General features: G+C 40.3%; 1 protein-coding gene across 1 annotated transcript; it reads right to left on the bottom strand.

Annotated features, from left to right (window-relative positions):
- Positions 1 to 644: 644 nt before the first annotated feature.
- On the bottom strand, positions 645 to 15,150 carry LOC112555711. The gene is made up of 6 exons (XM_025224211.1): positions 14,376 to 15,150; positions 13,091 to 13,993; positions 12,016 to 12,180; positions 3,895 to 4,794; positions 2,855 to 3,019; positions 645 to 955 (listed from the first exon to the last, which is right to left on the bottom strand). The coding sequence occupies exons 2-6, from the start codon at positions 13,940 to 13,942 to the stop codon at positions 749 to 751; spliced, it is 2,289 nt and encodes a 762-aa protein (XP_025079996.1). The 5' UTR covers positions 13,943 to 13,993; positions 14,376 to 15,150; the 3' UTR covers positions 645 to 748.
- Positions 15,151 to 16,857: the final 1,707 nt, after the last annotated feature.

Below are 16,857 nucleotides of genomic sequence, written 5' to 3'. Positions count from 1 at the left end.
TGTATTGTAATTAGGAAACTCGCTATGGGTGTGAGTATATTTGGGGAGTGTGAGAAAGAAAACCGGAGTACTTTTGTTGGATTAAAATACACAGGGCCTGTGGTGGCAAATTTGTTTAGTTTGGTGTTGAGTGAAAGGACAGGCGTCGTGATGCAAGCATGACTGAGCAGAGAAGCATGGGTATGACATGACACAATGTCATAAGGGACAAAAGGTGATAGTCATGTCATTATGAACTGGTTATTCCTGCATATAAATATAAAATATGTTAATGAGTTAGTTTCCAACTCCTATTTGCTTCTTTGAACCTGAAGATCTGTTTGATTGTACCAAAAATACTTTCAGCTTTTTGATACTGTCAGCTTTTTGTCAGCTCCTAAGAATGCCCTCACAGTTTTGAAAGTTGTATGAGAGTGTGGCCACCAAAAAAACCCCTTTGCCAAGCTCTAGATTGCAGGTAGAAGTATGGAATTCATGTTGACCCGTTAAGTCACTTAAAGACTGGTCATGTCTGTAAGTAAAGATACAAATTATGCAATACCCATCTTATCAGCTTGGACCATCGCGATACATATACAAAGGATTAGGATACATGTAATGCAGTATAATCACACTCCACTGGAAAATAAACATAAGAAATAAAAATCACATTAACAACATGGAGTTATCTTTCACAATGATAAGAATTGAATAAAGATGTGATAATTTTTCTGTTTAAGCATGAAAATGAATGTTTTTATTCACACATTCACAGTTCCTGATTCCCAGCCCTTTTAGAATGAGCAGGATTAACTAGGCGGCCCATGAACAGAACAATGTCAGCTCTTCGGTCGATGATAAAGAAGAGAAATGGATGATCAACCACAAAAGGGATAATAGGCACGTAGCACCGCACTTCAGGAGCTAATGTTGCTGCAGCGGCTTCTGTTCCTTCTTCATTTACTTCCACAAAAGCCTGAAAATGAACAGAATGTTCCCTCATGCATACATTTACTTCACGCATATGATCTGGCATTACAATGCATTTTCTGGTTTAAACCTTTCCTTTAGTGCAAATGACATTGCGCATTTTGAGCTTAGAGGATGTATTGCCCACCCACCCACACAGAAAATAGAGAAAGAAGTCAATTTTGTCTTCCTTTTTCTTTAGAGGATATACAGTACATGGTGAGAGCACTTAGTTATGGAGAAGAAGGGCTTTGGTTTGAGGTCTTCTTGAGTCTGCACCTGGAGAACTAGCCTACCCAGTACATGTGTTCAGTAGAAATGTGGAGTAAAGGCACTGGAAGACGAGGTCTGCGATCTGACTTCCACATGCCATGTCTAAAATACAGTCACTTATACCTAATCTGAGTGTTCACTGCATCTGTCTCAGCTTCTAAGATTTTCCCAGTGAGAGGATCTCAGAGCAAGGGACCACCCTGAAAAATCTGCCTTACAGAGAAAGGCTGGAGGGAACCCTGTAGTGATTTCCTCATATCCAATACAAAAGTTATTTTCACATCAACTTAGAAAAAAGGGATAACTAAACAGCAAGACTGTCAAAATTCAGCATGGTAAACTGACAAAAGAATCGAATAAATAAATTAGTGAACATGCTAGTGAATGAAATAGTACTGTGTGAATCACAGACCTCAGGTAGAGACTTTTATTTTCAAATATAAAGTAGAAAAACTTGAAATGTTCACACCAGAAATAGCAGACTGAATCTAAAATCATCATATAAAATCAGATGAACATAAGCCTAAAGGTATTTTTTTAGACAAAAGCCTAGTGGACAAGACAATCCTCTTTTATCTGAGACTTTACAGTTCCTGTTTACTTCATTTCACAGAAGATGGGTGGTTTACTAACTGCCCCATAAACAAAACAATGTTGGCTCTGATGTCAATAATGAGGAACATCAAGGGGCCACAAAATGAGGATCAGCAGACTTTCTTATTCGGTTAACACCAATGCCTGTTGTTGCAGTAGCTTCTGACCCTTCTTCAGTGATCTCCACTAAGGCCTACATATGAAACACAGGACTTAAAAGAATCGAAAACCTTGCAAAGGTATTCTTATGATCCATCACATTTCAAGCAGAAAACAAATATTAATAAAGATACATTGGACAAACTTTTGAAATCTATTAAAGAAAAGGATGTCACTGCATCAGAAACCCTTCAAATGAATTAATCTCCAGAATGCTGGCAACACCACACCTTAGCAATCGATGCGAAAGGGCGAATGATAAAGATTTCATTGCAACACTATGACAGAAGAAAATTTGACAGTATGCAGCTTTATAGATAATTTATTCCACTTTAGAATGCCGTCCTTGCCAAAGCAGTAGAGATGGAGATGTTCAGAAAATTGTGCCTCCTCCACCATCATATTACTCCATCCAAAATATCAGGAAAATATGAATCTGCTTTCATGTATCTAGCGGTGATGAAAGATGTAAAACAAGGAGAAAGTGGGACAACAACATTACCTAGTTGTACAGGTAAAGTAAGCCAAATAATTAATACAGTATTCAAAAAGTGTGCAGTTTGACTCTGTGATGATTTTGCTTTCAATGAATGTAGTGGTGATGAATAATGTCATAAAAGCAGAAAGTGGGATAACAACATCAACTGGGTGTACATGTGAAGTAAGCCAACCAATTAATATAGTGCAATTAAAAAGAAGAATGTGCAGTTTCAAAAAGGGCTAACTATAATACCATAGGATAGTGGAAACAATGATTTCAAAGTTAAATAAATTACCACTGTAAAGCATGTAAGCATAAAGGATGAAATAAAAGAGTGCAGCATCTTAAAGGCACACACACACATACTATATATAATAAGTATTGTCAAAGGTTCTCTACCTTATGATTAACTTCTGAAAGGTACAGGTCTTCACTTAGCTGCTCCACCAAGCATGTGAAGTCAGCATTCTTCTCAGAAAATGCATTCACCATACCCAGACTGATCAACACCTCCTTCAATTTCAAACTGCTTTCAATGGAAAAACGTGGCAACTGCAAGTTTACCTAAATGTTCAAAAAACATATGGTAAACCACATCAGCACCAATAGATGTGCATACATGCAAATACACATGCATACAAATACATATTTTCTTAGACTGCATGAAACAAGCAAAGGCAGTAAGGAAATCTATCCATCAGGCTGAGCAACAAAAAAAGGTCAATACTAAAAATCCCATTTGTTTATTCCTGGAACTGAACCAGCTTTTTTTGACAGCATCCATGACTGTCATTAGGTAATCTAATCTTTATGACATTAAGTGTTTAAATGTAAAAATAAAATTAAAAAAAAAAGGTTTATCTATATGCTGCATTTCGTGAAACTTTTCATTCTACAGAACAGTTTAATTTATAACCATGATATTGATCTATAATGTACTTTGAACTTTCAATAAAACTTCTGCTATGAGATCTTTCTATACTGCAAAGAACTGTGTTCGGACAGTTGGTGATTGATCAGCTCAACTCTCAACTCACTTAATAGTACTATACTCTCTTCTTCTGTTTCATTGTATACCCCTTACTCTCTTTCCTATTGTCCCTTTTGCTTCCTTATATGATTTTTTGGCTTATGTATAATAAGGATGTTCATGATGAAAACTTGTGCTTTATAAAATATGCATTCTCACTATTATATTAGTGATAAACAAACACTACTTCAGCTTAGAATAATTTAGTATTTTTAAACAAAAGCTCCTTTTATCTCAATACTACTGTCAGTTGTTAGTATAATGACTTAAGATTATGTCAGGTTTGGCTGTGGGAGATTTTATCATAAAATTTTCAGAAAGTCCAGAGTAGGCCTTAATTTTCTGTTTATTTAATTTTTTCTTACACTTGCCAACCACTGTTGAAGGGAGGGGAAAGATGGCGCCTTACTTTGCTTCTTGTCATTGATCTCCTTAGCTTAGCCAGATCACTTGCTGTCAAGCTTGCCTCCAGAGCTGCCAAACCATGATCTTCATCAGGCAACAGAATGAGCATGCTGAGGTCATAGCGATCAGACCCATCTCCTCTGGTATATGGTAGTTCAACAGCAGAACATGACAGCCGTTCAAATCGAGCATAAGGAAATTTTGCTTGTTGTCTCATCATGTCCACTTCCACTTTACCTTTAGTTCCTTTGAAGTAACTTTTCACTGTCCTCCTAGGGTCAAACTTGTCCAGCCAAAATCCTTTGAAGTACGTGGCCTGAACTAACACCATAGCTGTGAGTGAGTCGAGTGAGCCAGCAGGCAGCAAATCCTTGATTTTACCCTGGGTCTTCTCTGATACCCATGTGTTGATGTTCTCACGTTCTGTCTCAGCATTTGATTGGAAGTCTGCTGTCTTGGCATCTACGCCAAAGTACTGCTGGGCATCTGAATTAAACTGCTGCTTCAGTGTCAGAGGCTGTCTGACAAAAATACGTTGTGCCCCAAATAGCACATAGCTATTTCGCTGATGTGCCTTCACATCTGATGACATAAGTGACAAATAGCTGCCAAAACCCTTCAGGGGCCTCTCTTGTGAAGGCCATTTTAAGGCCTTTGCCATCTCTGCAGCAGTGGCCCCACCTGCACCCAGCTGTGTCATTGCCAGTGCTGTGCTGATACTAAATGGTGCCAGAAAGAGATTTTCATCTTTTCTGTCTGCCCCACATTTACGAAAAAGCTCCAAACCAAACTGTGTATTGGCATCAGAGACTGCTCTCACCTCTGGTACATCTTTTAAGCCTCCAGTTGCCATGACAAGTAGGCACAGAAATATGAGGAGAATCTCCTGCAAATAAAGTACTGGCTGAAAAAAAAACGAAAGAAGAATTTTTTATTAAGTAAAGTAGTCAAGAATCACCGAAAATTTGGAAAATGTGACTGTTATCACCTGATCATTGTTAGTGAGATAAACAAAGTGACAGTGACAATAAAATTCTGTATTTATAAGGGTAGTAGAATATGCAAAGCATGATTTTATTTATCCAGTCCTTAGTCTGTACAGGGGAAGAAAAAGCTAAGTTACTAATATAAAGTAAGGTATGACATTAACAGAGAGTTGATGGAAATATGTAAAAACTGGTAGTTATTAATACATATTTACAAGGATCCTGGAATCAATCAGTATCTCATGTTGTTGTTTTTTTTACTTTAAATATGTAAGCATGTCCTAGTGCTAATTAAGCTTACCAGCTGGTGACTACGAGGCCTCAGTGACTGATCGTATGTTGTGGTGTGGGTCAAGGGTTGACTAAATAGGGGCTATGATGAGAGCTTCCTGGTGTAACCGGTTTAGTGCAGTGCTCTTCCTCCTTCGGTCATGGGTTGTCACCCGGCCAGTGATTACCCCCATCGCCAGCCTGTACCTTCCCTGTGTGCGTGTATGTGCGTGCCATTTTCCATCTTACTTATATGCAGGCTGCAGCTTGGCAGTCATTTTGCACTCGCGAGTGTCTTATCCCACCTTGCTGCAGCTTTCAACACCAAGCCCCAGCGGAAGTTGAACTTGAGTCTGCGACACGGAAATTCTGTTGGTTTTATATCACTGTAGCCAGACTGATCCGCTTTTAGCACTGTGGCCCTAGTGTGAGTTCGTTCTTCTTTGATGTTCCCCAGGCGAATTGTCTCGTATAATTCTGGCTCTCGTTCATCGGGTGCGTTATCTAATCTACCTCTCGTTGTGGTTTTTTTTCCCCATCTACTATACACCCGCACTAACCCGACCTTAGAATCCACCAAAGATCCCGGACCTAGGTCAGAGGATATTCCGGGCCGCTTGTCATTGTCATGGTCAAGTATTTGCCCGATATATAATATGTTTACAATTTGATTGTCAATATCTACATTTCATTCAGTAACATAATATAGACTCCAAACATTTAGGACAAGTGCACAAGGATCTACATCACTACTTGACCAGAGAGTTGTTTAAACGTAAGCGGTTACTAAATAAGGAAAAATCACATTAAAGGATCAATCTTGTAGCACCTGATTCATAACAAAAAATCCCCAGAATCACAACTGTTAGGTCAGCAGTGATGTCAAAACAAATTAGAAAAATGACTAGAGCCTAAAGACAGTATAATGTTTCATTTCCAACAACTTACTGCCGTACAATGTAACCAGTCTACTTCAAGTGTGATAAAGGTGGCTATTAGCAGTATATACTGTACAATGTAAAAGCTTATTGCAGGTGTGATAAAGGTAGCTATTAGCTGTGTACAAGGAACAGTGTCAGGCATTACACAAACACAATACTGTCCGCTCAAGTAATATATGTCAGACAATACCAGCAGTGGTGCTTTGTGGGCTTTACCACTCACAAAAAGTAAACAATACCGTTGAAATGGATTGCTCTTGTGAAATGTTGGAAAGACATTTAAGTAGATCAAAAGAAGAGGGTTTTGTGACAATGACATAGAAATATATATGTATAGCATATTTTGGCTGAATTGTAATATAATAAAGGCAATATAGTCATTTTACCTTCTGACTGTAATGTTATATTTATGAGCTTTTCTCACAATTAAACTTCATTGTGAGTCAATTTGAGACGCTTGCTAGTCACTCTCATCGACACTGATCGCTGTTCCTGCTTTGTCAAATGCTATTTGCCAATAAAGAGAACATCATAGAAACATAAATTTAAAATACTGTATTTACCTAACAAACAAAATGCTGCATATCTCAGCTTTCCGAGAATAGAATACAGTGTGCGACAGGTAGGAGAGTGTGGTGTGAAAAGATGTTAAACTCTAAAGTCAAACCGTCCAAACTTTCTTTGCTCCAAGGACTCGAGAAAAAGGAAGAGGAAAATTAAGTGTCAAACATTCGGCAACTTGATTGCTGACTCCTCTAAACAGCTTATAAAGCTGTCGGTCTTCACCTCTAAACCCCGACAGTTTAGTTCCCATGAGATCTCATCCCATCGAGTCTTCCAGATTGCACTCTCACCCTTCCCCTCTTGTCAGGTGGGCAGCAACAATTAATGCTTTCCGGCTCATGGGTGGAAGTTGCTGTCACCACAGTCACTGGCCTCTAAACCTAAACAGGGCCAACATAATCTGCCTGTGACTGGACTGTGGGTGTCAAGAAAAGGAGCAGTTTAATAAAAACCTAGACAAACTAAGTTAACATTGTGTCATAACACATCTATAAACTTTTCATCCTCCCTTCTTCATCGTGAAACAAATATACTTTACACGAAGCTCCTTAAAAAAGACATCCAAATATAAGCATGTGATTAGTCGAAAAACAAATGTATAGCAACCACCAAAAAGCTATATACAGCAGCATATGTGACAGCTTCCTTGAATACGATAAGAACGATTCCGAGGTGGCTTTAGATGACACCTTCTTTGGTTAAGGCTGTCAAAATCAAACTCCCATCCCCGCTATTCCCGTAGGCACTTTCCTCCCTATGTCTCCTATATCTCCTACCCGCCCATCCACCCATCGCACCGCACGGACACCGTCTCTACTTTAAACTTAAATGATCTTTCTCATGGTAACCTCATCTTTTTCATCCTCCTCCCGATGTAGAAGTTTGCTTGGTTAAGTAACTATGAAACAAATCACCTTTGACCTCTCGCTTAGAGGCTGCAGCGCCAGAGGCGGGCCCCCATTCTCTCAGTTCACAGAGTGGCCACCATCAGCAACATACCTACCTCTTCACTGTCAATTCCGATTGCCCACTAGTGGCACATAAATCCACCTTCATGCGCGATAAATCCTCGGTGTCCAGCGGCTTCCAACTCCAAGAGCATCCAGCGACAATATGATGCCGAAGACTATGCTTCCACCCAAGGCCCGTCTACCTTAAACCTGGAAATTGTATACTATACAGACCTGAAACTCAACATCTGCAAGTAAAATGCGTGGGTGTTCCTTCCTAGATGTGAAGAAAGAAAAAAAATTAATGACCGATGTTCCTCTCCTTTGGAATATGTTTTCCAAGGATGTCACGGTGACAGCGACTACCTGTCACCAAAGCTTGTTCAGCAGACCTGCGAGGATCGACATTTCAGTGAAAGCCTGAACACTCCTCGGTAAGGCACCCGAATGGAGTAGGGTGGCATATTAAACCTTGAGGCAGTCAGTCCTACCAGTTCCTCCCCTTAATCACCTAAAGAACTGCAAGATACGAACGATATTGTATTCTGTTAATGTGCTACCTGATAGAACTCAGACTAGATGGTGATGGTTGTACTTTGATGTGAGAAGAGAGAAGGTAACGGAGTAATAAAAGCGGGTGCCTTCGTCCCTTGTATTGTAATCAGGAAACTCGCTATGGGTGTGAGTATATGTGGGGAGTGTGAGAAAGAAAACCGGAGTACTTTTGCTGGATTAAAATAGACAGGGCTTGTGATGGGAAATTTGTTTAGTTTGGTGTTGAGTGAAAGGACAGGCGTCGTGATGCAAGCATGACTGAGCAGAGAAGCATGGGTATGACATGACACAATGTCATAAGGGACAAAAGGTGATAGTCATGTCATTATGAACTGATTATTTCTGCATAAAGATATGTAACCAATACGTCAATGGCTACGTAGGGTTGGGCTACGTTGAACAGGAAAACACAAGATGGGTTTCTCACGTTGAAGTTTCTTTATTCAACTCTTTTCTCGGTTGCTGGCCTGCCTCCTCTCTCTCTCTCCAATCTCAAACAGCATGCCAACCACTGTCTGCCCCGCTACTTATTTCCCTACCCTCGGAACATTCTAGAATGTCGATCCCTCCATCCCCTGCCCCCCCCCTCGCCCTGTCTGGTCATTGTTTCCACCCAAGTTCTCAGGCGGGTGTAACAATAGACCAGTGGCCGGGGGGTGGGCAGTTCAAGGTCGGCTACCCTGAGCTCAACCAGCGTGGGAAAGGGCAGTGGTCGCGGGTGGACAGTTCAAGGTTGGCTACCTACGGACGCAGCCAGCGTGGGAAATAGGTCAGCGTCACTCGACGCTGACCTTACAACAACAATTACATACTCAGTACACTTCTAGAGTGCTACACATATATAAAATGTTACTGAGTTAGTTTCCAATTCCTATTTGCTTCTTTGAGCCTGAAGATCTACGTGTTAGATTGTGTCAAAGTCCAGATACGTTTTGTCAGCTCCTCAGAATGCCCTCACAGTTTTCAAAGTTGTATGAGAGTGTGGCCACCAAAAAACCCTTTTGCCAAGCTCTAGATTGCAGGTTAAAGTATGGAATTCATGTTGACCCTTTAAGTGACTTAAAGACTGGTCATGTCTGTCAGTAAAGATACAAATTATGCAATACCCATCTTATCAGCTTGGATCATCGCGATACATATACAAAGGATTAGGATACATGTAATGCAGTATAATCACACTCCACTGGAAAACAAACATAAGAAATAAAAATCACATTAACAACATGGAGTTATCTTTCACAATGACAAGAATTGAATAAAGATGTGATAATTTTTCTGTTTAAACACGAAATTCAACGTTTATATTCACACATTTACAGTTCCTGATTCTGTAACGATTCTCAGGCGAATCTAGTTAGATTCCTATTTGTTTTAATTCCCTTTGATGTCAGGGGAGGGCAGTCGCGAGGGGTCTTTTACGTCATGTATGAAGTTGACGTAAGTAAGCCTGGTAACTAGGACGACGGTAGTCAATGGAGGCAGAAGCCATGTCGACTCCACAACATTGTACTGATGATTGGTCGGCACAGTCTCCAAGAAAGTCTGTCAAGAGGTCGTCCTAGTTACCTGGTCGCTAAGGGCCTGATTGGTCAGGAGTAGGAAAAGAGGAGTTAAGTTAGTGGATCTAACGTTTCTCGGGACAGACGAGAATGAGTAAGCAGTGAGACAAGAGCTCTGAAGAGGGTTAACATTGCGTTAACGGCCTTCAACGTTATCTACAACGTCCATCTGTGAGAGGTCATCGCTTGTATTCTGAGGTGTATGGATTCGATAGGGGTGTATCGACTTCACCCATACAAGTGATATGGGCATTGGCCACCATGGATTACTTCTGAAGGATTATAGATTCGTTAACGATCATCGGCGTTGATTTGCAACGTTTAACCGTATAAGGTGTAACCCAGAAATCACCTCGTATTCTATGGTGTGGTGTAGGTATTGATTCTATAGGAATATATCAGCTTCACCGATACAAGTGATGTGGCATTAACCACCTTAGATTTACGAACTTTGTGAAGTAACCCGTTTGGATTTAATCTGCTGGTCCAGTCGGTCATCTCGCCAGCCCGTCAGACAACCATAGGAGAGAGTTGGGCGGTGAGCGGGTAGTGCTATTTTCTTTGTTTCATTTACATTTCGTCACTATTTAGTCTCCTAAACATTAAATGCGTTAATTGTTGACCGGACCTTTTTGCTGAAAAAGGCGAAGAGTGCGTCGAGCGTGGTTTACATGCAGATGTTTACACGCGCTCGCATACACATTTAACACACTCCTCCTAAAACGTTACAGATTCCCAGCCCTTTTAGAATGAGCAGGATTAACTAGGCGGCCCATGAACAGAACAATGTCAGCTCTTCGGTCGATGATAAAGAAGAGAAATGGATGATCAACCACAAAAGGAATACGTTGCTTAATGCTCTGTACCACATAAAATTCCATTGCTGCAGCGGCTTCTGTTCCTTCTTCATTTACTTCCACAAAAGCCTGAAAATGAACAGAATGTTCCCTCATGCATACATTTACTTCATGCATACGATCTGACATTACAATGCATTTCCTGGTTTAAACATTTCATTTAGTGCAAATGACATTGCGCATTTTGAGCTTAGAGGATGTATAGCCCATCCACCCACACAGAAAATAGAGAAAGAAGTCACACAATTTTATCTTCCCTTTACTTTAGAGGATCTACAGTACATGGTGAGAGCACTTAGTTATGGAGGAGAAGGGCTTTGGTTTGAGGTCTTTTTGAGTCTGCATCTGGAGAACTAGCCTACCCAGTATATGTGTTCAGTAGAAATGGGGAGTAAAGACACTGGAAGACGAGGTCTGCGATTTGACTTCCACATGCCATGTCTAAAATACAGTAACTTATACTCATTGTCCCAAAATCTTCTCATCATGAGTTACAGATTTACATGCAAGATTTGTTAATAAAATCTGTATAAAAAGAGCTAAGTCAGTATAACCTATTTTTTCTTTCTTTTACATCATAAATGGTTGCATTGTGTATGTCTGTGTGTACAAGAGAGAGAGAGAGATGGAAACTAAATCTGATATACAAATATGTCAAATATTGTGTTGCTGGCACTGGTCATAAGTTCTTAAAGAATTAAAGATGCTGCATTCACCTAATCTGAGTGTTCACTGCATCTGTCTAAACTGTAAGATTTTCCCAGTGAGAAGATCTCAGAGCAAGGGACCACCCTGAAAAATCTGCCTTACAGAGAAAGGCTGGAGGGAGCCCTGTAGAGATTTCCTCATATCCAACACAAAAGTTATTTTCACATCAGCTTAGAAAAAATGTCACTGTGTATATCACACAGCACAGCACATCTGGAAATATCAATGAAGTGAAAACAGGAGTTAGACGTTTAGGGTTCCCTAAAAATATGTGATGAATCTGCTTACAATGTATCTAGCAGTGATGAATGATGTCACACAAGTAGAAAGTGGGATAACAACATTAACTAGCTGTACAGCGTACAGGTGAAGTAAGCCAAATAAGTAATACAGTATTAGAAAAAAAATGTGCAGTTTGACTCTGTGATGATTTTGCTTTCAACGAATCTAGTGGTGATGAATAATGTCATACAGGCAGAAAGTGGGATAACAACATTAACGGGGTGTACATGTGAAGTAAGCCAACCAATTAATAAAGTACGAATAAAAAGAAGAATGTGCAGTTTCAAAAAGGGCTAACTATAATACCATAGGATAATGGAAACAATGTTTTCAAAGTTAAATAAAGAAATATCACTGTAAAGCATGTAAGCATAAAGAATGAAATAAAAGAGCGCAGCATCTTAAAGGCACAAACCACACATAATATAATAAGTATTGTCAAAGGTTCTGTACCTTATGATAGACTTCTGAAAGGTACAGGTCTTCACTTAGCTGCTCCATCAAGCCTGTGAAGTCAGCATTCTTCTTAGAAAAGGCATTCACCATACCCAGACTGATCAACACCTCCTTCAAATTCAGACTGCTTTCCATGGAAAAGCGTGGCAACTGCAAGTTTACCTGAATGTTCAAAAACATATGGTAAACCACATCAGCACCAATAGATGTGCATACATGCAAATACACATGCATACAAATACATATTTTCTTAGACTGCATGAAACAAGCAAAGGCAATTAAGGAAATCTATCCATCAGGCTGAGCAACAAAAACAGGTCAATACTAAAAATCCCATTTGTTTATTCCTGGAACTGAACCAGCTTTATTGACAGTGTTCATGACTGTCATTAGGTAATCTTATCTTTATGACATTTATGTGTTTAAAAATTTAAATGTAAAAAAAAATTGCAAAAGGTTTATCTATATGCTGTATTTCCGTGAAAAACTTTTCACTCGTAGAACAGTTCAAATCAATTTATAACCATGATATTGATCTATAATGAACTTTAAACTTTCAATAAAACTTCTGCTTTGTGATCTTTCTATACTGCAGAGAACTGTGTTCGGACAGTTGGTGATTGATCAGCTCAAATCTCAACCCACTTGATAGTACCATGCTCTCTTCTTCTGTTTCATTGTATACCCCTTTCTCCCTTTTCCATTATGTCCCTTTTGGTTGCTTATCTGATTTTTTGACTAATGTATAATAAGCATCTAAAGGATGGAAACTAGTGCTTTACAAAATATGCATTATCATTACTATATTAATGATAAGCAAACACTACTTCAGCTTAAAATAATTTAGTTTGGCTGTTATCAAGGATAACATTAAAAAAAACAAACTTGCTTTTATCTCACTACTACTGTCAGCATTTTAAAACCATGACTTATGTTTATGTCAGGTTTGGCTGTGGGAGATTTTATTATAAAATTTGCAGAAAGTCCACAGTAGGCACTAATTTTGTGTTTATTTTATTTTTTCTTACACTTCCCAACTATTGTTGAAGGGAGGGGAAAGATGGCGCCTTACTTCGTCTCTTGCTGTCATTGAGCTCCTTAGTTTTGCCAGATCACTTGCTGTCAAGCTTGCCTCCAGAGCTGCCAAGCCATCATCCTCATCAGGCAACAGAATGAGCATGCTGAGGTCATAGTGATCAGACCCATCTCCTCTGGCATATGGAAGTTCAACAGCAGAACATGACAGCCGTTTGCAGCGAGCATACGGAAACTTTGTTTCTTGACTCATCATGTCCACTTCCACTTTACCTTTGGTGCCTTTGAAGTAACTTTTCACTGTCCTCCTAGGGTCAAACTTGTCCAGCCAGAATCCTTTGAAGTACGTGGCCTGAACTAGCACCATGGCTGTGAGTGAGTCGAGTGAGCCAGCAGCCAGCAAATCCTTGATTTTGCCCTGGGTCTTCTCTGATACCCATGTGTTGATGCTCTCACGTTCTTTCTCAGCATTTGATTGGAAGTCTGCTGTCTTGGCATCTGCGCCAAAGTACTTCTGGGCATCTGAATTAAACTTCTGCTTCAGTGTCATAGACTGGCTGACAAAAATACGTTGTGCCCCTAATAGCACATAGCTATTTCCCTTAGGCACCTCAGCAGCTGATGACATAAGTGACAAATAGGTGCCAAAACCCTTCAAAGGCCTCTCTTGTGAAGGCCATTTTAAGGCCTTTGCAATCTCTGCAGCAGTAGCCCCACCTGCACCCAGCTGTGTCATTGCCAGTGCTGTGCTGATACTAAATGGTGCCAGAAAGAGATTTTCATCTTTTCTGTCTGCTCCACATTTACGAAAAAGCTCCAAACCAAACTGTGTATTAGCATCAGAGACTGTTATCACCTCTGGTGCATCTTTTAAGCCTCCACTTGCCATGACAAGTAGGCACAGAAATATGAGGAGAATCTCTTGCAAATAAAGTACTGGCTGAAAAAAAAAAGAAAGAAGAATTTTTTTATTAAGTAAAGTAGTCAAGAATCATTGAAAATTTGGAAAATGTGACTGTTATCACCTGATCATTGTTAGTGAGATAAACAAAGTGACAGTGACAATAAAATTCTGTATTTATAAGGGTAGTAGAATATGCATAGCATGCTTTTATTTATCTAGCGCTTAGTCTGTACAGGGGAATAAACAGCTAAGTTACTAATATAAAATAAGGTATGACATTAACAGAGAGTTGAGGGAAATATGTACAAAACTGGTAGTTATTAATACATATTTACAGGGGCTCCTGGATTCAAACAGTATCTCATGTTTTTTTTTTACTTTAAATATGTAAGCATGTCCTAGTGCTAAATAAGCTTACCAATTGGTGACTACGAGGCCTCAGCGAATGATCTATGTTGTGGTGTGGGTAGTTTATCTCCTTTAGACACTTGCAAGAGAAATCCCGGAGGAAAAGGAAACCCAAAGCGTGAAGGCGTAGTCAAGGGTTGACTAAATAGGGGCTATGATAAGAGCTTCCTGGTGTAACCGGTTTAGTGCAGTGCTCTTCCTCCAATCACACCCGCGCACCTTCATCCTGTCGCCAGTCGACTCCTTCGGTCATGGGGATGTTATAAACATATTTTGTTGCTATGGTCATGTTGTGTTCATAACAGCCTCAATGAGCATGGTCACCACAGTTTTTCTGAGGATAGCTTGCTCAGTAGCATTTTCATGTTATCACACTTCAAGCTGTAATCGTCTAGTGTTTGCTGCTGGCGAAGAACGAAGTCCTCGCTCCTCATCCACGTTGGTTGTTGACGTCCCAGATAGCATGTAAACGTTTTAAAAACGGTTTCCATGCTATCTGGGGTGAGCCTTGTTGACGCTCGAGGGGCATGGCGTTCTGACGTGGATGGGGTAACCACGTACGTACGTTGCGTAGCAACCTCCTCATCTCTCCCTCCTTCCTGTACACCCGTCACTTCACTGTCGTTGTCGTTAGGCATGCAGTGGATTGACTAAATAGGAACTATGATAAGAGCTTTCTGTTGTAACAGGTTTAGTGCAGTGCTCTTCCCCCAATCACACCTGCGCACCTTCATCCTGTCGCTAGTCGACCCCCTCCTGCTTTCCTTCGGTCACGGGGTTGTCTCCCATCGCCAGCCTGTACCTTCCCTGTGTGCGTGTGTGTGCGTGTGTGCGTGCCATCTTCCATCCGATGTCCCATACTACCATACTGGTATGAGGATCTAAGAAATGTTTGATTCTAGACAGTGGTTCTTAACCGGGGTTCTATCGACCCCTAGGGATTCGGTGAGTCGGTCTCAGGGGTTCGGCGGAGCCTCTGCCACAGAGGTCAAGACACACCCGCAATTCGTGATGACACTAAAGAAGGGTTCAGTGAATGTGCATATGAAACTCGTGGGTTCGGTACCTCAAACAAGGTTAAGAACCACTGGTCTAGACAGATGGTAAGATTTCTTGCAAATGATTTTTGTTTGTGGCAGAGATGTTCGGAGACCATGATCGAGCTGTTTTCAGGAGGATGAGTGGCATTTGATTTAATTCTGTCCAGGTCTGAAGATTATTTGCACTTACCTGTAGAAAGGATGCAAGTGGCTCAGGCAGTGATGTGCGTGTATTGCGGTGTCGTCTGCAAACATTTCCCAGGGTTGGATATGTGGGTTAGGAAGATCATTAATATAGATAAAGAACTGAAGATGTCATAAGAAAAAGCCTCGCAAAACGCTTAAACCTACTTATAGAGGGTCAGGCATTTGGCTGTTTACATTGATTCTCTGAATTCAATTACCTACTAGAGAGATCGAGTTTTGCGTTTCTGGTATTTAGTTTGTATACTTCTAGTTTACTCATAAGCAGAGAATACTCTATAAGGTCAGAAAAGAAAATTTCCTCGTAGTGATAAATAAACTATTAAATGAATTATTTTTTCCTTAAATAATGTCATATCTCACATGAAGACCAGTAACATAAACACAAATACAGTCAAATCTCGCTACTATGCACCTACCGGGACCGAGCGAAAGTGGCATAGTAGCGAGGGTTCGTAAAAACGGCTTTATTTGCTCAAGTCACCCGTCAGTCCAAACCTCTCAAGAATCGTCGGCTGGCAGCAGTGGCCCCACCTGCACCCAGCTGTGTCATTGCCAGTGCTGTGCTGATAATAAATGGTGCCAGAAAGAGATTGCCAGAAAGAGATTTTTCATCTTTTCTGTCTGCTTCACATTTACGAAAAAGCTCCAAACCAAACTGTGTGCTGGAATCAGAGACTACATGTATTTTAATTTCTGCTTCACCTTTTGTGCTTGCAGTTCCTATGACAAGCAGCCACAGAAATATGAGGAGAAACTGTTATCACCATTGGTACATCTTGCAAGCCTCCAGTTGCCATGACAAGTAGGCACAGAAATATCAGTAGAATCTCTTGCAAATAAAGTACTGGCTGAAAAAAGAAAGTTTTTTCTAAAGTAGAGCATTCAAGAATCACAAAAATATGGAAAATGTTATTGCTATCACCTAATCATTGTTAGTGAGACATAAAAAGAGACCGTGAGAGATAAAATAAATTCTGTATTTATAAGGGTAGTAGAATATGGAAAGCATGATTTTATTTATCCAGCCCTTGCCCTATACAGGGACAGAAAAAAACGCGATCGAGTTACGAATGTAAAGTTAACAGTTGAGGGGAATATGTACAAAAGTGATATTATTTTATTAACACATATGTGGTAGAGGCTGGCTAAGATGCCAGTTGAAGACCGATCGGTCGGTATTGCGGACAGGTAAAGCTGATTGGCGCGCAGGTTTGTTTGGGGTCGGGCGATGAAGGGGACCTCGAG

This window comes from Pomacea canaliculata, linkage group LG14, assembly GCF_003073045.1.
Source record: "Pomacea canaliculata isolate SZHN2017 linkage group LG14, ASM307304v1, whole genome shotgun sequence".
NCBI lineage: Eukaryota > Metazoa > Mollusca > Gastropoda > Architaenioglossa > Ampullariidae > Pomacea > Pomacea canaliculata.
The sequence above is the reverse complement of the archived record's forward strand: the minus strand, read 5'-3'. Positions and strand labels throughout refer to the sequence as shown.

Excerpts from the sequence above, each read along its gene's own strand:
- LOC112555711 (XM_025224211.1), bottom strand. The coding sequence starts at position 13,942 with ATGGCAAGTGGAGGCTTAAAAGATGCACCAGAGGTGATAACAGTCTCT. Across the intron at positions 4,795-12,015 it reads TTTCAGAAGTCTATCATAAG|CCAGTACTTTATTTGCAGGA; the intron begins GTACAGAACCTT and ends TTTTTTTTTCAG. Across the intron at positions 956-2,854 it reads TTTCAGAAGTTAATCATAAG|GCTTTTGTGGAAGTAAATGA; the intron begins GTAGAGAACCTT and ends GTTCATTTTCAG.